General features: G+C 37.8%; 3 protein-coding genes across 4 annotated transcripts; 2 read left to right on the forward strand and 1 right to left on the reverse strand.

The window, feature by feature from the left end:
• The first annotated feature begins 2,770 nt into the window (after window positions 1–2,770).
• Window positions 2,771–5,493, forward strand: LOC125196754 (ATP synthase mitochondrial F1 complex assembly factor 2). 2 transcript variants are annotated; one of them, XR_007171940.1, is made up of 5 exons: window positions 2,771–3,222; window positions 3,896–4,070; window positions 4,156–4,563; window positions 5,132–5,231; window positions 5,337–5,493. XR_007171940.1 is itself a non-coding variant. In XM_048095367.1 (4 exons), exons 1-3 carry the CDS (start codon window positions 2,824–2,826, stop codon window positions 4,539–4,541), a joined length of 960 nt encoding a protein of 319 aa, XP_047951324.1. In that variant the 5' UTR covers window positions 2,771–2,823; the 3' UTR covers window positions 4,542–4,563; window positions 5,132–5,493. The 2 variants fall into 2 exon arrangements, 1 of the variants encoding a protein (XP_047951324.1); XM_048095367.1 differs by having other exon boundaries at window positions 5,132–5,493.
• A 6,768-nt stretch (window positions 5,494–12,261) lies between these two features.
• LOC125195710 (very-long-chain 3-oxoacyl-CoA reductase 1-like) lies at window positions 12,262–14,938 on the forward strand. Its single transcript, XM_048093882.1, has 3 exons — window positions 12,262–12,955; window positions 14,162–14,231; window positions 14,443–14,938. The coding sequence occupies exons 1-3, from the start codon at window positions 12,318–12,320 to the stop codon at window positions 14,695–14,697; spliced, it is 963 nt and encodes a 320-aa protein (XP_047949839.1). The 5' UTR covers window positions 12,262–12,317; the 3' UTR covers window positions 14,698–14,938.
• Window positions 14,899–17,115, reverse strand: LOC125195709 (uncharacterized membrane protein At3g27390). Its single transcript, XM_048093881.1, has 7 exons — window positions 17,022–17,115; window positions 16,825–16,933; window positions 16,545–16,737; window positions 16,332–16,459; window positions 15,748–16,249; window positions 15,492–15,678; window positions 14,899–15,417 (listed from the first exon to the last, which is right to left on the reverse strand). Exons 1-7 carry the CDS (start codon window positions 17,113–17,115, stop codon window positions 14,978–14,980), a joined length of 1,653 nt encoding a protein of 550 aa, XP_047949838.1. The 3' UTR covers window positions 14,899–14,977.
• Between the last annotated feature and the right edge of the window lie 4,809 nt (window positions 17,116–21,924).

Genomic DNA, 21,924 nt, shown 5'->3' on the forward strand with positions numbered 1-21,924 from the left:
TCTCCCTTAGGGTCGTTGATGTAGGGCTTTCACTTGTTGACATGCTAGACACCTCTCCACAAATGAAAGAATGGGTGATGAAGAGATGGCTGCGTGAGTTAAAAATAAGGAGAGGAAAATCAGTTGGAGATTTTGAGGGAAGATGGAGATATGGCAAAACCGTGTGGGAGAAGTTGGGAGAATTATTTGACCAAAAATTTGACTGCAGAAAAGAATTTATTTTATTGGGCTTCCCAACAAAAAAAGGGGCTAGAACAAGATTGATAAAGTAATAGGCCCATATATTTAAGTTAGAACATAGGTTAAATTGTTGTGTCTTTATTTTAGTACTTTGGTGTTATTCTGAGTACTTGTCAACGACTGCCCATTTTTCTAATCAACGAATCTCACGTCAATCTCGTCGACTATTTTCACCACACGATTAACCAACAACAATTCGAGCATTCACTATTTCCAATCGTAACCAAACAAAACGAAGACGGTATTTTAATCAAGGTCTATCACTCGCTCATTCTCAAAACAAAACTAATCGCGAAAGGTACTAAAAGACGGGTGTTACAGTGAATGAGACTCAAAATAGTCGGCTCTCACATAACAAACACAACCCTACATCCAACGGTGGAGAAGCATGATCCAAGAGAGGGGGCACGTGGTAGCATCGGTGGAAGGAGATAAGTCATTGGGCTCAGCCCAATTAATTCTTTCTGGGCTCAAATAAAAGGCAGCCCAAATAATAGTCCAAAACAATATCCAACAAATCACAACACAAACTGGAGCAATACACAAGTAATAACCAATTTCTTAATTCAATAGAACCAAAATATGCGGTGGCCATAATCTTTAATCAAAAGAAAATTTGATAGAGTGCGGAAACACCGACCACAGAAAACATCCAACCAAATAAAAAAAAAATCTCAGTAACCATACGGAATAAAATTCCCATAAAATTCACCATGATCAATTCATATGTATATAACCAGAATAGATTCATAGTCCAAAAATTAACGGTGGCCGTATATATATACATTGGAATAAAACCCTAATTTTCATTTTCTCAATTCTCAATTCTCAGAGAATCATCAATAGAGTGGCTCTGATACCACATGTTGTAATAATTGAATGAACAATTACTTAAAGCTCTCTACGAAGATTAACCGAGAACGACGGAGAAGGAGTATAAACTGTAGAGCTGAAGCGTACCTTGATCCATCTAGAATTGAACGGTGGAATCGCTTTGTAGCGGCTATGGATCTTTTAAACGACCAGAGACATTCTTTGCAATAGTCTGCCGAGAGAATACAGAGATATCGAATGTTCTTCGGACGTCTGGGGACCATAATCCTAGCTTATATTTATATTAAATCTAAACCCCTTTATTTTCTATTCGGTCCCTCATCAAATAGAAAATCTCATATTGTATCTACACTTATTTCCATAACAAAATAAATACACTTTGGCCCAAACTTTAATCTTTAATAGATCACTTTAATTGGGCAACTGAAAAATAGTCATCACATTAAATTAGTCATGTATCACATTAAATTAGTCATGTGAAAGCCCAAATTTCTAACAAATTTCACATAATAATAATAATGTCCTAGTATACATGAAAAATTATGAAAACTAAACAAAATTTTCCATTATTTAATCGGCGATCATTTAGTTAAAATTAAGTAACCAATTTGAAATTTTATGTCCGCTAAACAAAAATCTAAATTAATACATCACATTTTACTTTTCTTTGACCAAAATAAACACAGCACATTTATTTTTCCATTATCAACCGCATTTTAAACGTACGATACCATAACTCCCAGTATAATAAAAAATGCACTTATAATATTCTCTCCGTTCTATAGTAATTGAGTCATTTTGTCATTTTAGTACATTTCATAGTAATAGAGTCATTTTATTTTTTAGTGAAAGTCAACACATTTTTCCACACCTACTTTACTCTCTCTTACTTTATTTTCTCTTAATTTATCTATCTTTTTCATTTTCTACTTTACTTTCCCTTTACTTAACTCACCTAACACAATTTTTCTTAATCTCCATGCTGAAAAGAAACGCCTCCATTACTATAAAACGGAGGAAGTATTATAGTATTATAATAATGCTTTTATTATAATAATATTATAGTATTAATTTTATTAATACTTTTTGTTATTCTTTTTCCTCTACAACTTTTTGTTCCCATGTTATTTTAGCCCTTCTTGTCATTTAATTTTTTAAGATTCCGTCTTCAATAGCATTAGTTTGGTGAGGGCTGGTGATGGTTTTCGAAAATTTTAAAAATTTTGGAAGGAGAAATAAAGGTAGATATTTTTTTGGGTAAGGGCTTAAGCCCTCCTCACCTCTTACTTTGTCCGCCCCTACTAGACGCCCACGACATTTTTAGCAACACTACCAGCGACTCGCCAAATTCATGCCTTACAGAATCTGGCGACTCGCCAGACCCTTACGGCGTTTCTAAAATGTGACAAACCAAAATAGAAGTAGTTTTTAATTTTAAAGGATAAAAGATGAAGATGATATTAGTTTTATAATAAAATATGAGTGAAATAAATTAATATAATGTGTAGTTTTTATAGTATTTATGGTAATAAATTAAAATGATTCTTAATGTTGGGCCGAGCTAAAATGACAAAGAGAATAAGATTCATCTAAACTACCCCTTGGCGTTGATAACATCCACAGGTAAATTTTCTAAAATGGGCTTGACAATTATAAATAACGGGCCTTTGCTAGCCAATACTTGGCGGTGAAAAACACACTTATTCTTTGTCTCTCTTACACACAATCAGTTCTCTGAAAGCGAAGAAGATGGCATCATGGATGGTCGGAAAAGCCCTAAAAACCCTAAATCCCTGCGCTCTGAGAACCCTCACCTCCTCCGCTCGCCGCTTCAGTGTCGCGGTGGCATCCGGCGAGTCATCATTCACCTTCTCCTCCAAAGATCCAAGAGCCGGCGAGGGAGACGACACAATATACGTGAAGGGCCGGGAAAGGGCGTCCGATTCCGTGAGCATGCCGATGTCGTTTATGACTGGCTCGATTGTTGGAAAACGGTTCTACAATGAGGTGACGACGAAAGAAGCTGACGACGGGATTGGGTGGAGCGTCATGCTGGATTACAGGACGCTCAAAACCCCCTCCAAGAGGAATCTCAAGTGCCCAACCCTAGCTCTGGCTAAGGCCATTGCAGCTGAGTGGGAGTACCAGGTGCATTCCAGTTCGTACCTTGTGTTAGGGTTTTAACTTTTCTCTGCAATTTGTTTTCGAATTGAACGTTCTGATGCTGGTTAGGATTTACCTTTTCTTAGAATTTTAGGTTTTCTGCGTTGATTTTAGCAACTGTGTTGTTCAAGGTCTGCAATTTTTTTGTTGAATTGATCTTGAAGTAATAGCTTTGCCGTCACAATTTCGATTTCGAATGTTGGGTAATCTCGATCTTATTCGGTATATGCGAGTTCAGCTTCATTGTAGAACATTTTATGCACTTAATTGTGGATCGAAATTGTAATTTTCTACTCTTTTTTACTCCAATTTATATTATGTGGATTCCGTCTGATTCACATCTTCCCTAGTTATTAGCAATTTTTATGTCTTTCCAGTGTCTCTGTTAGTTTTCTGTGTATTGTAGTCAAGAAATTCTTTTAAATATTTTCAAGGCCATCTTACATTTATTTTTCTAATTGTGATAGTGCCATGATATTTTCTGTTTAGCTGGTGTGGGCAATCGACTATCATATTCATGTAGGCGGCCGATGTGTGTCATAGCCTTTCCTTTGTGTTTAGTTATAGGGTTCTTCGCAGCTTAAAAAAGTAAAGTTTGTATTGAATGTCTACAATGTACTTTGATTAGACGTTTAAGGGGAAAATCTTTGTCTTGTAGCAAACAGATGGAATTAGACCATTTACAATGCCTCTGATGAAGCTTGCTTGTACTGCATTGGAAAGAGTACCAGTCACTAGGCCAAAGATAATTGGAAATCTGATGCAAAAGTTCCATCAAGATCTGGTATTTGTTCGTGCTCCCCGAGACAATGATCTTACAAGAGATCTCCGAGGTGTGTATAATATGTGTACGAGTCTAGTTATGCCAGTATTCTGCTCAAAATCTATGTGATGTGAACATATAGTTGCTTCTTTCAGAATTGCAGGTGGAGAAATTCGGTCCCCTAATTAAATGGGTGGAATTGGAATTTGGCTTTAAGCCCGTTGTGTACACTAGTTTCTTTGGTGGAAAGCAGGAAGAGGGTCTTGCTAAGGCTTTTGAGAACGTTCTTATCAAAACGGATGATTATGAACTAGCTTCAATAGATGCAATTGCTGCAGCTGCACACTCTTTGATCATTGCAGTTGGCATGTTTCGTGGGAAGTTGAGTATTGAGCAAGCAATTGAGTTGATAAGACTGGAGGAAGATTTACAGGTTGATAGGTGGGGTTTGGTTGAAGGGGGCCATGATCTTGATATTGCCGATCTTAGAGTTCAAATTTCATCTGCAGCTGTGTTTCTAAGACTTTCAAGAAAACATTAATTTCTGCCTCAATTATAGTCAGGTAATATTCCAAGAGCGAGTTTTCCCTTCCTGCTTACTAAGTGCCATATCTTGCAAGAACCAAATGATTGGTTGGTGGATTTTTGACATAGCAAGTTATGTATTCGACCTAAAGATAATAAACATAATAAAAGAATGTTGAGAAGTCAGAGTTCTTGTTTGTAATGCTCAGATTTTTCCTGCTCTTTCCTACACCGGTTGTGACATTGAAATCTTTCTTACACACGTGTTTTAAGACTATGGTTTGAATATTACTTGGTGAATCAAAGGAAGCACCTCATTGTTACTGCACTTTCTTTTTCTTTACCGTTGAATACCCATCACGAACTACCAAGATAGATGGGGGGTGAAAAGAGAACTGCCTTATGTAGGTGTATGTCGATCTTATCTCAGATTACATACATGACTCATATTTTTGTGGATCAGATCGTTCCTAAGTGATTTTTCATAAGATTTCAATAATGTTATGTATCTTAAGTGCTTATAGAATTCCTGTACATTGTTTTAGAAGATGGTGTAAGTTAATGTATTCAATACATATATGTATACATGTATATCATACTTTGCAGATCAAGGATCGCCTTTGCAGCACTGGATGCATACTGGTGGCTGTGTCGTGATATCACAGTAACAGCAGGCTACATCACAGTCACTGCTACAACCTGCAAGGTAAAGCAACCATCAGAGTAGTTTTAGAAAATAGAAGAGTAAGATGTATTCACGTTGAGCTGTGCAGAGCGCACCAGTTATAGTAACATATTCAGACATTCTTAGGGTTTGAGGATTCACAAGGAGGGGGAGACGGGCATTTGCTCCTGTAACTTGTGACACTAAGTGATGAAAGATCACTAGATTTATTAGGCAAACAACAGCTAAATTTGTGATCTTTGTGAACATGATGGGTTGTGTGGTTAGTTCTTAGGTTGTTGAAGATGTTACGAGTCTCTCTCTCTCTCTCTATATATATATATATAATGGGACCATATTTTACAACATTGTCATCCATAAACTGTGCCAAGATTAAGAAGTGGGTGTCCAGAAAAGAATTCTGTTAAGAATTGAACCCATTCTAATCGTATGTGTGGAGGCCACATCTTTTAATGGGGCATCTAGTTTTTGCCGGGACTTTAATTTGGATGTGAGTGAGTCGAGCTCGCTTTAGCTGTATTCGGGTTGGTAGCCTCGCAAGGCTGCAACTCGAGCTTGACAATACTTGACTTGGCCTTATTATATGGTATGTTGAGCTTGAGTCTAGGGTTAATTGAGATTCAGACATGTTTTCAATCTAAAAATTGAGTTGGGTTTAGCCCTTAATTGAAGCTTACTAAACTTGGTACTACTAATTGGTCTCCTTCTTTAATAATAGGCTTAATATAAATTATTTTAATACATGATTGGGAGAGACAAAAGTTGGCATAGTGAAAAAGAGAAAAATGATGGGTTTTTTTACATAAATAGAAGTGATTAATTTTGATGGATGAATCAAAATGAGAAAATAAAACTGTTTATAAAAGTAGATTATTAGGTTGGAGATGCAATATTTGCTTTTCAAAAAGACAATGTAAATTAATGGTCGATTGAAAACAATTTTGGAGAAGCTAATCAAAATACGAAACAAATCAAGTAGGAGAGTTCGATTTGCAAGATTGTATTTTGCAGAGAGTTCGATTTGCAAGATTGTATTTTGGGATTAAATATGTAATGTGTTGGTTTATAAAATTCGATCACACAACTTAATTTTAGATGGATAATCATGAGATAATTAAGTCTTAGCTAATCCTTTATGACTAAAATAATTTTACAACTCAATTATAGATATAGATTATATCTTGATATTATTTTATCTAGAAAATTGAACACGACCTATATTCATTAATGGCCATAAATTATTATATATTGGTTTAAATTTGAAAAATTGGTACTTAAAAAAAATAATACTCCTAATAAGTTATAATACGTGCAACGTAGTGGGATGCTATGTATATTAAAATATGGTAGAAATGTGAATTATAATGTCAACCCAAGGATTATGTAATAAAAATTTGGATTGCAGTTTGCAAGATAGCATATGTTTATGTGGAAAAAATTGTAACAGTTGCTATTTCCTCACCTCCTAAAAAGGCGTTGAGTTCTCTCATATAATCTTCATCATCTCATTCTTTCTCTCTAGAAAAACACAATTTTAGTTTTTCTCTTCCACCTGAGCTCTAAAGCCTGCAATAATATGACGTCTGTAAGTTTCACCTTTTTTCCTAATCTTTTTTCTAGTCTTATTTTTGTTGATTGATTTGCATATCATCAATAAGACGATTTGATTTAGTAATTTTTATTTGATTTTAGATTTATCTGCCAAGACATGATCAAATTCAATTCATGTTTTTGTCGGATCAATTTATGTTTGATGTAATTCTTGTAAGAATCTGGATTTCTTCCTCATCTTTTCAAATTTGTTTTAGTTTTTTGGGTAATTTTTAGCCCCTTCTGTTTTTATTTCAAACTTTTTATTTTGTTTTGAGGGAGAATGAATAACGTGCGACATAAAGACAAGCATTTATATGGAGTATTAATTACTCCTATCACATTAATGTACCTAATTGGTCGGTTCGATCATTGTTAACGTCAATTATATGGACTAGGTTGGAACAACATGTACATGTAGCAATTGATGAACATTAATAGTATATTTTTCTCTTTCTCTTGATGGGATAAAGTGATTTCAATTTATTCGTTTCGAAAAGAGGTGGTTACGAGTTGCTAAAATTAATATTACATGGTCAAATTTTGGTGGCATGTGAATTTTGTGGAGCGTAGCAGAACGAGAAAGGGCGGGCATTACCTAAATTCGGAGAATGGGATGTGAATAATCCGGCCTCAGCGGATGGATTTACGGTCATATTTGCAAAGGCAAGGGACGAGAAGGCCAAAGGCTCGGCAGGGGGATCTGACCAGCCGGCCCGTACTCAAAGCACGGCCCACCACGACGCACCCCGCAAGGTCTTCTATATAGATCCGCGTACTTTTGTTCCACCTCAAAATAATTATTATGGAAAAATATGACCTTTTTCTAATAATTTTTTTCTTTGTATTCATAAATCATACAGACGAGTTGGCTTTGTTGTTTCTGAGACGTCAATTTGCGTTTTGGAGCCCTGGAGATTAAAATTGGAAATGTGCAATTGACAAGAAATAGACACACACATATATAGTGGTCAAATTCTATTTGAGACTATTGTCACTTTTTTACTTTGTTTTTTGTAAATGCATATATGTGTAACCAATAAATTGATAATCGATCGGCAGATTTCCATATTTCCTTTCAATTATTATTCTTTTAAGACTGATCTCTCTCTATTCTGCCTCTACACACACTTAAAAGATTAAGTAATGCAAAAACAAGAGTTAGGATGAAGAATATATCACTTGGATCATAGTGTACAATTGATTTTGATCTGCGAAATGATATTACATTATTACTGTATGTGATATTCATGGGATGTGATCAATTGCTAACTCATCATTTAATTGTTGTACGTGATATTTATGGGATGTGATCAATTGCTAACTCATCATTTAATTACTGACTGCAACTAATTTAAGATTATATGATTTTAGAAAATTTGGACTCTACAATTTTTCACGTGTAATTTTCGTTTTAATTAATAAATAAAAAAAAGATAAAAAAATACCAAATTAGGGTTTTGAATGAAAATGTCAATATAGTGTTTCAAAAATATCAACACAATGCTTTGAGAATGTCAACACAATGCTTTGAGAATGTTAATGCATTTCTTATATTGACATTCTTCATGTATTATATTGACATATTTTATATAGAGTAAAGGCCAAATGTGGTCCTTAACATATGACCATTTTATCAATTTGGTCCTAAACATTATCTGTTTGATTATTTGGTCCCTCACAAATGAGCTTGGACTAGAATCGGTCCTAAATTAACAGAACCGTCTATTTTTACACGGTCAACTCATTTAATCAAGTTTTGACCAAAATTAACCTAGTCACACCAAATCAAACCCTCTACCGCCTCTCAAAACCCTCTGCAACCTCCGATCATATCGATGACGGCGGCGGCAGAGCTGCTTCTTTGATCGGCGGCGATTGGTCGGAGTTCACCCTCACCGGTGGAGACGCGTACACCGGAATCACGGACCTGATTTGCACTGCCAGCGCGAATTTGAGGATTGATCAAGTTTGGGGATTGTGACAAGTTGAGGGAATTTTCATTAACGGAGGCGGAATCGACCGAATTCTGCCGTCTTCTCCCCCAAATTGATTGTAGACTCCTCCAATTTTCCTTCCATAAATCGAATTTGAGCTGTCAGCATCTGTTCTTATGGCCTCGCTTATCTTGTTAACCCATTCCTGATCGTCTCCAAAAAACTCCTCCAACACCGGCAGCGTTTCCTTAATTGTAACTTTGGGAGTGGGGGTTTTGGAATTGGGCAAGTTTGGGGGCAGGATTTTGGATGCCGTCAGCGGCGGCAAAGGGAGAAGAGAGAGAAAGCTTCTGTGCTTGCGCAACCCATACTGCTCAGGCGGCGGGTGTTCAGGCAGCGGAGGTTGCAGAGGGTGTTCAGGCGGCGGAGGTTTTGCAAAGGGGTTTGAGAGGCGGCAGAGGGTTTGATTTGGTGTGATTAATTACCATTAAAATGGTTAATTTTGGTCAAAACTTGACTAAATGGATTGACCGTGTAAAAGTAGACGGTTCTGTTAATTTAGGACCGATTATGGTCCGAGTTCATTTGTGAGGGATCAAATAATTAAAAAGATAATGTTCAGGACCAAATTGATAAAACGGTCATATGTTAAGGACCACATTTGACATTTACTCTTTTATATATCATGTTGTCGACATTTGTTGCTGTACGAAAAAATAGAAATTTTTTAAATTTTTTTTCAAATTTTGACATCGGAACCATATGCAAGTGAGATCTCGTTAGAATCCTTATGAAATTATCTTTAATTTGATATATGTTGTGCAAAAAAATAATTTTAATTGAAAAAGTTATATGCGTTTTAAAGTTTTGGGATATTTTTTTACAGTTATTTGTTGAAAATTGACCTTAATACCCTTATTGACGTTTTATTTTATCGTATTGACATTCCAGGACTAATGATCTAGGTCTTTAATTTGAATATTTAATGACTATTTTTTAGTTATAGTTAACAATTAAGTATAGAGTTAGCAATATAACACTCCCCTGATATTTATTAATTCATAAACTTACAAAAGAAAGCTGCTAAACCCGAGAGAAAGCTGCTAAACCCAAAATGAATCAACTAACGAATATAAGAAAGACATAATCTATTATGGATTAACCAACTACTGAGGTCAAATGATGGCGATTCTAAAATATGAATTCCTCTATGAAAAATCAACAGAAATTTATTTTCTCTATGCATGTGATGAATTACTACTAAATCAAAGTCTTATGGAGTAGTAAACAACACACTTTATGGACTATGGAGTGACAATTAAAAGACACCAACTGCTCCATGATCATAAAAACTCGTAAAGCTATCAATTTTCACCTCTAACTTATGAAAGCCTAACAATTGGTCCGCTGAAGCCCATAAAATATGCACCAAAATTTTATAATCAAAATGGAACAAATTCGGTATTGACCACAATGCCCGACTTCCATGCTTTGAAAGCATCAAGAAACAAACCTCAACCTAAGCTCGCCTTGAACCCCTTCCAAAGAAATATTCGTATTAAACTTGATAGAATCCATCATTGGGGACTCCTACCTTCAAAGATAGGCGCTCTAATTGCTTCTATGCCAATACCATCCAAAACATGAGTCTTCCCTACCACCTTCGCCATACTAAAAATTTAACCCCCTTTGAAAATAAACCAACATCTATATTTCCAAATATGTTAACATCCTATCTTAAAAATAAAACTCCATATTATGCAGCCAAATTCGAATACCCACATACATAGAATAAGCAGTAATATAAACCTTTCTTCACAATATCTATTAAGACAGATGTTACGTATCAAAAGTTCTTAACTACCGTTGTTTGCGGGTATATAAATACTAAATATTAATTTATGCGATATATGCTAAATCATACTCCCTCCATTTCTTACAGAGGTATTTTTTTTCGGCACAGAGTTTAAATTTCTTTTCGGCACAAAGTTTAAGAATATTACGTTAAATAGATGGTGAAAAAGTAAGAAATAGTAGAGTAAAAGAGATAAAGAGAGATTAAAGTAAAGAGGAGAATTACTTTTTGCCAAAAATAGAAATGACTCAATTAATTTGGAACTTACCGAAAAATGACTCAATTAACATAGAACGAAGAGAGTATTTTTTTTCTTTGTTTCACTAATCCATGATGAGCACGTCTAACATAACTTTTTTATAGGGGGACAGGGACACGACTTAGTTATTGTATAACACAACTTTTATACATAAAAGAGAAAATTATTAATACAATAAAAAAATAACATGATGAATAAAAAATATTTTAATGAAGCCACGTATATATGCGCCAACATATCGCCAGCACGGACAAATAGTAGTACAGTAGTATTTAAGAAAATAACTAGTATAATTTAAAATAGATAAAAAAAAAGAATAAATACATGGATACTACTATTATAAATTTGGAATGCCAACACAAAGTAGGAAATGTTAGAGGCGATCCTAACCGGACCGCATATATTTATTGATTAGGCTTCACAGATCTGACCGTACAAACATCAACAAAATAAAATTACTCACCATAAAATGACAGAATTTATATTAAAACATTTGGTTTCTATTTTTGTTAAATATAATTTCATTATCGATTATATTTTATTTGCAGAATGTATAAATATAGGTGAATTAGTGAATACTATAAAGTTGTTATTGTTGTTCACCTAATTGGCTCAATTTCTGGCCATCTGATTCAACCAACAACTGCAAATATGAAGTCTTTGAAAAGCTCAACTAATTTAATCTCCAAATTGAATGCTACTGCTATCCATCCAACTGTCTCCCTCTCACCATATTATCTCATTATTATCTATATTTACCCTTGTAAATTTAGTTAAAACCTATTCAATATAATTAAGAGAGGGTACCTATCTAAAGTTTTAAATCTGCAGCGTATATATTTGTGCCAATGTTTTCGAATTTGTACGGATTATATTTAAAATACTTTTAAGAGAATATACGAAGAGATTGATATAGAAGAAACTAATGAAACTTGAATTAAAACTAAATCATTTGAGGAGAGTGGCAGTAGATATTCCCATTCGACAAAGAAGTCTAATATGAATATGAACGAAATTAACGAAGGTAGATCAAACTTTATTAGACTTTTGTTATTATCAAGTTGACATGTTAAGAATCTGATAATTTTGTATTAGGTTCGAGTAATCTTTTAAAAAATATTACTGCTACTATTATTTATTTTAAATATACTTTAATTTCGTTTTCTAAATTTGTATAAATCAAATTTAAATCAAAGTAAATAGTAGCATGTAAATGAGAAAGAAGTATTTTAGAGCACAATTTTAGTTTCAAATTAAATACTAATTTCTTAAATTTCAAATATATTTAAAAGATCAAACAATTATGGGATAGATTACCAACTTCCATAAAAATAAAATAAAGAAGCAATTTATTCATTTTCACATTACCATAAAACAAACCTACATAGTAGACCTATATAAATAAAAATCAATTTGTAAACTAAAACCTCAAATCTCACTCTCACACTTCCTCGAAATCATCTCTCATGGCGGATTGCATCTTGGAGCAGCTCAAATCTCAGCCCACATGGCTTCTCCTCCTCTTCTCCCTCGGCTCCTTCTCTCTCCTCAAACTCTCCATCTCCTTCCTCAATTGGGCCTACGTCAATTTCCTCCGCCCCGCCAAAAATCTCAAGAAATACGGCTCCTGGGCTTTAATCACGGGCCCCACCGACGGCATCGGCAAGTCCTTCGCATTCCAGCTGGCGCGAAAAGGTCTCAACTTGGTTCTAGTGGGGCGAAACCCTAGCAAGCTCGAGGAGGTCGCGGGCGCGATTAAATCCAAATTCGGGGCGATTCAGATCAAGACGGTGGTGGTGGACTTCTCGGGCGAATTGGACGACGGGGTGTCGAGGATTAAGGCGGCGATCGAGGGTTTGGATGTGGGTTTGCTGATTAACAATGTTGGGGTTTCGTATCCGTACGCGCGATTCTTCCACGAGGTGGATGAGAAGCTGCTGAATGATTTGATTAAGGTGAATGTGGTGGGGACCACGAAGGTGACGCAGGCGGTGCTGCCTGGGATGGTGGAGAGGAAAAAGGGGGCGATTGTGAATATTGGCTCCGGTGCTGCTATTGTTATTCCTTCTGATCCGCTTTACTCTGTTTATGCTGCTACTAAAGCGTTAGTCCTTTTGCTCTTTTTCTTCAAAGATTTCTTTTAAAAAAAAAAAAAATCTTTTCTTGTTACTTTGTTTGATGTTTAGCTTATTTTCTCGTGGCTTGATCTGTTTGCTCTTTGTTTTTTTTCGTGTTTGGATATCTCTGTTTTGTTGCGTCGATTGATTGATTTGCTGGTAACGTGTGAGATTGGTTATTTGATATTTAGCATCTTTTGTGAGGTTTGAACTGTTGATCTCTCTCTCTCTCTCTCTGTAGCTTGATACTGGGATTTAGATCTAGTAGAGAAGTTGATGGATTTCAAATGCTGGGGAAATGTTTTTTTTTGGTGCCTAACCTGGAATTTCTTTAGATTAGTTGATGTTTAGCCTATCTTGGCTCTCTGCCTGTGGATTGATGCTGGAATTTAGTATGAGAGGTGAATAGATTTGAAATGTGAGGAAAAAATTGGTTTCTTTGTGTGCCAAATCTGGAATCTGGTTAAATTGTTTGCTGTTTAGCTCATCTACGTGAGTTTGATCTGTTGCTCTCTCTCTCTCTCTCTCTATGCTGGAATTAGTCGAAGAAGTGGATATATTATAAATGCAGGGGGTAATGGTTGGTTGTTTGATGTTTCACCAGCTTATCTTGTTGGTGGTTGATTTGTTGCATTTTGGTGTTAAGATTGAAATTAATGAATCTGAGACTGAGTTGCAATTGATTCTGTAGTTTTTAGCTGTCTTTCTTTTTAACTTGAAAAGTAGATATATGTAAAAAGTGGTTGTTTATTGTGTGCCTATCTTAGAATCTGGTTGCAATTTTGGTGTTTAATATTATGTTCTTAGTGAGGTTGATTTGCTGATTTATTTGTTTAGATTGAACCTTTTTGAAATGCGTATTAGGAATTAATGTGCTGTTATAAGTTTGGTGGTTTTTGATGTATGCCATTTTCAATTTTGCTTCCTACTGAAATTTGAGTATTGTATATGTTAGATGTAAAAAGTGGTTAGTTTTTGTTCCCATTTTAGAATGAAGATTATTGTGGTTTTGAAATATGAACGAATAAGTATGTGTATGCTCGTGTATTACTGTTTTATCAGGTGACTGGAATTATATGAAGGATTGAAGGTTATTTTTATGACTCACTAATTTGAGTGAGATAATAAAAGGGGGATTCAACTCTGTTTGTTGGAACTACTGTTTTACTAATTTGAGGTTGTTTGTTTTTCAGGTACATTGATCAGTTCTCAAGATGTCTTTACGTTGAGTACAAGAAGAGTGGAATTGACGTACAGTGTCAGGTATGTCCGCTCACCTATTCAGCATAGTTACTTTTTCTTTCTTTGGAGTATCAACTTTGTATCAAGAATCCCATTGCATTAGTCATAGATAGAGCCTTTTAATTTCCATAAATTAGGGCTCATGTTTAGGTCGGCAGATTTCAAGCTCCAGTCGACGTCAGTCGCTAAATCACGAAAATTAGGGCTAAATCTGGTATTCTGCTCCTGGTAGGTACCGCTCTATGTTGCCACAAAGATGGCATCAATCAGAAGGTCGTCTTTCTTCGTTCCATCAGCAGACGGTTATGCTCGTGCAGCTCTGCGTTGGATAGGCTATGAACCCCGTTGCACTCCTTACTGGCCGCACACCCTCCTCTGGGCTGTGGCGAATTCAGTGCCTGAGTCAGCCATTGATGCTTGGCGTCTCAAGTTCTGCCTCGCCATTAGAAAGCGAGGACAGCTCAAGGATTCGAGGAAAAAGGAGTAGAAAGCCGTTCTATCTCTACGTTTCATTCTTTCATTTCCACACTCATCAACTATGAATGTTGTCTAAGAAATTAGTTATTTGTGTAACTTATATGTAACTTTCTTTGCTTAGAACTTGGATGTATTTTCTCATTTTTCTTGAAAAATTCTTAGTGTGTACTACTATGGATCTTAGTGTGTGTCCGTGTTTAACGTGGACTGATGAAATGAAATACGAGACGAAGCTTATGATTCTATTGAAACCAAATGAGTAACAAATCAAGAACTGAGTTTTCTATTTCTTACACTGTTGGATCTTCTTGACCCGATCCGCGTTTTCGTGTAAAAACACGAGCGAACATGCTCACCGACCTCCTCGGTGTACGAGCCTTGCTGCTGCCTGATTTCTTACCAAGCTGACCTAAGACGTCCCTCATACTCTGATCAAACCGGCCTCTGAACGTAGGGTATCTCGATATTGACTTGGTGATCCCGATTAGCCTTCGCCCTAGAGCCTCGAGCTCGGCCTGTTTAACTTCTGATTCAGACTCTGGCCCGACGTGGGCGCTCTTCAATCTCATGGCGTCGCCGCTAAACAGCACCAAGTTGCCCAAATAATGCTCTTCTATCTCAGAGAGGCTAGCAGCTTTGATTTGCTCTTTGATGATCAGCAAAGGGTTGAGAAACCACTCATAAAACACGTGTTTAGGCCTATTTGAAGTCGTTATTTCCACGCCTTCACCTGTATCAACGATCTTTCTTTCTATCACGTTTCTTAAAAACACAGAAAAAATTAGAAACATTTCTTCAACTTACTCAACAAAATGCCACCACAATCAGCTCTAGCTGATCTCACAAGTGTTTGAAGAATGCAGTAAGCAGGCAATCCAACGGTGAGCATTCTCCGGTTCATGGCCTCTTCGATGTCGATCAGTTTAATCGTGCCTTCGGAAACTAAAACATCGCCTAGCCGCTGACACTCCTTGAACAAGGCATTAGCTAGCTACACGAAAGAGAAGGCGAAAATCTTAGCATTACACAAGATAAAAGTTTTGATGACTGCATTGCATACCTCGAGGGGCTTCAGCTCGAGCATCCGGGAAGCCCTAGGAGAAGGCGGGGAGCTCAGGCTGGAGAGGGCAGATGGCAGTGGAGAGGCCTTCTCTCTGTAACGCGGTCTGGGGAAGTACGACCCCTCGGGCATGCCAAGAACGTCGTTGCTGTATTCATCATATATCGACACCGAGGCAACAATGTAGCACAGTCCGAACCAGATTGAGCTCTCCTGATACACGACGACAGCTGCATAAGCACCCAAGAAGACAGACGACACGATGGAGCATAGAACGGCTGCAGCCACGACCAACGGCCAGAGCAAGATCGCGAGCCCTGCAAAGGGCACACATATGGTCTCCAAGAAAGGCCCTTCACGGCCAACGCAGTCTTGCAACAGGCGATGCCACCCCTTCACGAGCATGTAGGGGCTCTTGCACAAGGCGAGAGCCGAGATCACAGGCAGGTCCACCACCACACCCACAGCTCCAGCAACGAGAGCCAGAGGAACGTGCAGCAATCTGCACACACACACGCCAGCTCAAATTGACATAAGATGAAACAGAGAGACGGCCTATTGACAGAAGGGAGGGGAAACAACACCGGATTTCATAGCGTTCCCCCTCTTGATGGAGAAGATCATCCATGATTGAGAGGTAGGAATGGTAGCAAACATCAGAGAAATCCCTTATCATAGTGAAGCTCCCCTCCACAGCACTCCATGTTCCATCCTGCAAATAATTAGAGAGAAACACAAACCACACCATTTGAGAAATGGAAGGACTTAAGCTCATTAGCTAAGAAACAGTTGCATACACAAATGCAGTGAGATAACTTGCTGCTCTTCCCTTCTCCGACTGCCCGAAAAGTGGCAAGAATCGGGGAGAAGAGGCCGTATACTGCCCCGGACAGAACGCTGCAGGCAAGGCCAATCGGTGGCCATGAAATTAAGGCAGCAGCTAAACATATGCAGATTATGAGCTTCAAAACTGGACCAAATTGCCTTGTGCTGCAAATATGAAGGCATTCAATACAATATGCAATGGGTTTGCAATGCAATCAGTGTCAAAAAAAGGTTCAAACTTCAAAAACTAACCTTAAAACACAATAATATGTGTAGAAACAGTGCATAGGCCAAAGAAGTAGTATTGTCCCAGAAATTCCAATTGTCACTATGACAAGTATTACAGGAAACATAATGATACCTGAAATGGAAAATAAAATCTTCTATCTTTAAGCACATATTAATTCAAGAATCTGAGATTGAAACAAGGTGATGGAATTGATGCAAACCTTTAATGAATCCAAGAAGCAGAAGACTGCTGAAGAAAGGCAAGAAACATACCAAGTTCCACAAAGAAGCCCAAAACCCTCTAGAAGTGTCCATTTTTGCCTCTCAACTCAATCAAAAACCTATCTCAGATTTCTACCAATGAAGTAATTAAAAAGACTAATGGGGCTCTCAAAACGAGGGAAAATGAGCTAATCGAAGAGTATCATTAGGTTGCAACTGAGGTTAATGTTGATTAAAAAATTGTTCGAATTTTGTTGTGATGAAATAGTTTTTGCATTTGAAAATGAAGTAGAAGATGCAGTGGATTTTTTGTGTGCCATAACTGTGGAATTTGTGATGATGAAATAGTTAGTTTTGCAATTGAAATAATTTTTACCACCTTAGAAGAATGGATTTAATTAGTCATACAATCCAAATATGATCTTTGAGTACTTATGGACAATATTTATATTGGATGATTTTGTAAATTTCTAATGTACTGAAAATTTCAAGTTATCGTTGAAAATCAAATACGTACGACCATTCAAAATCTAATTCGACATTTAAAAATTACACACACCTAGTTATGTTTTACTCTCATACAAAAGGAGTTGGAAATATGGAATCTTTACATTCTATATCATTTTCGAATTTCAACATTGTTCCAGCAAAATATGCATCCAACAAAGATTTTGACAACCTTTATTCACCCTTTAATGTATAAATTCTTTTCCTATCAAACGATTTACTTCTTAATGAAATATCACCTAAACCAGAAAATTTCTTAATCAACTATACTGAGATAGATTTATGTGATTGAGATCCATCTAATAATTCCAAGACAGGCTCAATGGTGTTTGATCTCTAATTAATCATAAGCAAAAGGGGATAAATCAGATCTAGCCACAAAAACTAATCCCAAAGGGATTGGATGGGAGGGAAGAAAGGGGAAGAAAATGTATATTATGAGAGATCTAACTTGGAACCTCAACCTCCTCCAAAATATAATGGCAATCCTGAGAAACTTTCACCATGCTACCTCCTCCAAAACAATAATGGCAGTCCTGAGAAACTTTCACTATGCTAGATCACTCTTCCGCTTATCTTATCCATCAAACAAAACCAAAACAACAAAGGCAACACTGAGAAACTTTCACCTTGCTAGATCACTCTTCCGCTTATCTTATCCATCAAACAAAACCAAAACAACAAAGGCAACGCTGAGAAACTTTCACCTTGCTAGATCACTCTTCCGCTTATCTTATCCATCAAACCAAATGCCGGAAGGTAATCAGACCCAAAGAAAGAGGTCGCGAGCACTTCATATTCCTCAAGAATCTGAAGGAATCTCTTCATCTCTGACCCAATCTCCTCGTACCTCTTCCCAAACACAATCCCACATACCATACGGATGTTGGCTGCCATGGCCAACTCGCTCAAATTCATTTCTTGTCCGAGAGGGGAAGAGGTCGACATCTTCGTGATCATGTGAGCGATCTCTTGTTCGCGAATGGGGCAATAAGATTGAACCCTTTTGGTGTCTCATCTTTTTCATCTCCCTCCATTGTATGGCATGAAGGTTACGTTGCAACTGTTGTCTATTTGGGATGCCCCATAAAATTATCCCATTTTATTTTTTGGTGTCATATTTTTTACTAACATGAACTTTACCAATTATGTATTAATGTGTTGTCATAAATATCTCATATTTTTTGTTTGAAAAAAATCTTGGTGTGTAGTATGGATCTTAGTGTGTCCGTGCTTAACATGGATTGAAGAATGAACATCAAGATCTGAGTTTGTAATTCTTAGACCGTCAGATATTCTTAACCCGATCCACAGCCGCTTGCATCAGCTCTGTCTTCGTGTAAAAAGGTATCAACCGATTTTGATTCCAAATTTTAGAACTCAGATTTTAACATCATCATCGTTCAATACCTTTTCCCGAGCCTCTCAACCAAAATCCGGCAACAATCACATCCCCATCTCCCAAATCAAGTGAGCATCGAACACCTTATCAAACTCCAAGGCTATGTCAAAAGAGCCTCTGTTGCGATGTATAAGGAGTATGAGATCTAGGGCAGAAATAAAATTGTGGTATAAACAAGGAGAGAGAAGCTGCGCAAGGGATGTAGTAATACTAGTATAAAAACAAGGAATACTTAGAGCGTCTCCGGTGGTGCCCCTCCCACTAGGACTTCCCGCAATAAAATTAAATTCACAATTAAAATTAAAATTCGACACGAATATGAACGGAGAAATGCGAATATTTCATTAAAAAAAAAACATACATCATTCGGAAAAAAAAAATTACATAGGAGATAGAAATAAAAGCAACCACATCAACGTCCACCCCTCCGCGTCCAAACCTCTTCGATGATATCCTCCTGAAGTCGAATATGGGCATCTCTTTGCCGCATGTCGGCAAATGTGCGCAACCGCTCAACCTCTCCATGAGGTACCCCCATGTTCACATTCGCACTGGCCATGCCGTGGCTTGGACCATCATTTTCGTTGGTCCACTGAGTCAGTCTGTCCTCTTCACTTTCGATAATCATGTTGTGCAAAATGATACATGCGTACATGATGTCGCCGATGTTGGGAATTACCACTGCCGTGCCGGACCCTTCACCATCCCCCATCGACTCTGGAGCACACCAAATGCACGCTCAACATCCTTACGCGCTGCCTCCTGACGGCTCGCAAAGTAGGACTTCTTTGGTCCGACCGCATGCTTGATCGTCTTCACAAAGACGGGCCAGTTTGGGTATATCCCATCCGCCAAATAGTATCATATATTGTGCTAGTTGCCGTTGGCGACGAAAATGATGGCGGGACCAACGCCATTGCACTGATCGTTGAACAGGGGCAACGATTGGAGGACGTTGAGGTCATTGTTCGACCCGGCGACTCCAAAATAAGCATGCAATATCCACAGCCGGTAGTCAGCTACAACTTCAAGGATCATCGTGGGATGCTTGGCTTTGAAGCCGGAAGTGTGTATTCCCTTCCAGGCGACGGGGCGGTTCCTCCGCTCCCAATGCATACAATCTATGCTGCCCAACATCCCAGGGAACCCGTGCACCGACCCGTGCATATTTATCAGCCGCTGGCAGTCTTCGGGGCTCGGATGCCGAAGATACTGATCCCCGAATATCGATCTAATGCCCGCGCAAAAATTCAGCAGACACTCGACGGACCTGACGCCCCGTGCGACGGTGCGCTGTAATGTGGAGGTACTCGTCGAAAAACATCTTTAACTCTGTCGGCATAAACAGAGGCGATGCATCCGTACGCATCCCCAAAACGCGGTTGCGGAGCAAAGTAGTGAATATGTGCGGCAATGTGGTCCTGGTACATGACGTCGGCGATGGATCGGCCGAGGTACCGCCGCCGCCGCCTGCTGCCTTTGCCGGAGCAATCGATCAATCGCCTCTTGCACAACGAGATCCAATTCATTATCAGTTTATCACTATCAGCATCACTATCGCTAGCGCCTCCACCACTACCACCCGCACCGACTACTCGTCATTCTAGATATATTTGAAAATAGAGTTTAGAGAGAGAAACTTGTCAACACAAGTAGTGTGAATGAAATGAAGTTCAACGAGCCCTATTTATAGAGTTTTTTTTTTTTTTTTAAATAAAAAAAATTTAAACTCGGACGTCCGAGTGGGACGTACTCGGACGTCCGACCGTCGCCACTACGACGGACGTCCGCCCGCCATGGGGGTGACGGGCGAGGTCATGGGACGGGCGTGGGCGCCCTTCCCGTTCACTACGGCAGACGTCCTACCGCGACGTCCGCCATTGGAGACGCTCTTATATATTTTGGGCTTTGTAGGGCTAGGCCAACGCTGGGCAATGGCCTGAATTTGTGCATATGTACTACTTCCTCCGTCTCACTTTAGCAAGTTTAAGAAATATAAAGAAAAATTATTGAAAAAAGATATTAAAATCTGGATCATACATACTTTTAGATATTAAATAATTTTATAATAAAATGTGATTGAAAAAAAATTAGTGAAATGTGAGTTCTATTACTAGAATATTCAAACCAGAACTCCTAAAATGGGACACCCACAAATGGTAACTGGAACTCCTAAAGTGGGAAGAAGAGAGTATTAAAGCTTCATTGCATAACATTAAATACTAACAAAATTGCATCAAGGTTAGTCACAAAACTCTCTCCCTCCGCCTCATTCAAGATGTCTACTTTTATATTTAGAAATAAATCTTTCTTCTCTTTACTCGTTAAAATATTTAATTACATTTTTCTCTCTACTTACTCCATCTAACAACTCCTTCTAAAATCTCGTGTCAATCAAGAATGTGGACATCTTGAGTGAGACTGAAGGAGTACAATATTGGCATAGATTTATCGGTAACATCTTTCATGGACTCATTTCCCATATTTCATCCGTTGCCTCTCCATTTTCCAAAATCATGGAATATAACTAATTGGATTGCTTGCTTTAACCATTTCCCTTTTTGTTGCAAAGAATCAGTATAACAAATATTCAAGGTTGTTGGCCTAGGAAAATTGCCTAAAAGCATAGAATGAATCAAGGAAAGGCAATATGACAAGAAAAATTCGCACTGCCTAGCTCATGGGAAGCTAAAAAATTTTCTTCAATACTAAGGTCAGAATAGTTAGTAAAAATATCATATTTTAAAGAAAGATAAAAGAAGCTACAATCAGCTCTCCATCTTCAGATAAAAAGCATAAAAAGAAGAGTTTGGTGTGCTTCTAGGGGCAGGAGGGCGCGGTCGCCCCTCCCCGGCGGCCAAGAGGGTCGAATTTGTCCTATGGGTTGGCCGGAAAAAGCCATCCGTCGAAAAAAAATGAGGAAGAAGAAAACCTGTGATGAAGTGAGTGGTGGTGGAGAACCTTCCAAGATGAGAAGGTGACTTGAGATGAGA

Source organism: Salvia hispanica, chromosome 6, assembly GCF_023119035.1.
Source record: "Salvia hispanica cultivar TCC Black 2014 chromosome 6, UniMelb_Shisp_WGS_1.0, whole genome shotgun sequence".
Classification (NCBI taxonomy): domain Eukaryota; kingdom Viridiplantae; phylum Streptophyta; class Magnoliopsida; order Lamiales; family Lamiaceae; genus Salvia; species Salvia hispanica.

Excerpts from the sequence above, each read along its gene's own strand:
- LOC125196754 (XM_048095367.1), top strand. The coding sequence starts at position 2,824 with ATGGCATCATGGATGGTCGGAAAAGCCCTAAAAACCCTAAATCCCTGC. Across the intron at positions 3,223-3,895 it reads CAGCTGAGTGGGAGTACCAG|CAAACAGATGGAATTAGACC; the intron begins GTGCATTCCAGT and ends TTTGTCTTGTAG. Across the intron at positions 4,071-4,155 it reads TCTTACAAGAGATCTCCGAG|AATTGCAGGTGGAGAAATTC; the intron begins GTGTGTATAATA and ends TGCTTCTTTCAG.
- LOC125195710 (XM_048093882.1), top strand. The coding sequence starts at position 12,318 with ATGGCGGATTGCATCTTGGAGCAGCTCAAATCTCAGCCCACATGGCTT. Across the intron at positions 12,956-14,161 it reads GTTTATGCTGCTACTAAAGC|GTACATTGATCAGTTCTCAA; the intron begins GTTAGTCCTTTT and ends TTTGTTTTTCAG. Across the intron at positions 14,232-14,442 it reads GAATTGACGTACAGTGTCAG|GTACCGCTCTATGTTGCCAC; the intron begins GTATGTCCGCTC and ends TGCTCCTGGTAG.
- LOC125195709 (XM_048093881.1), bottom strand. The coding sequence starts at position 17,115 with ATGGACACTTCTAGAGGGTTTTGGGCTTCTTTGTGGAACTTGGTATGT. Across the intron at positions 16,934-17,021 it reads GCTTCTTGGATTCATTAAAG|GTATCATTATGTTTCCTGTA; the intron begins GTTTGCATCAAT and ends TTTCCATTTCAG. Across the intron at positions 15,418-15,491 it reads TTGTGGTGGCATTTTGTTGA|GTGAAGGCGTGGAAATAACG; the intron begins GTAAGTTGAAGA and ends TCGTTGATACAG.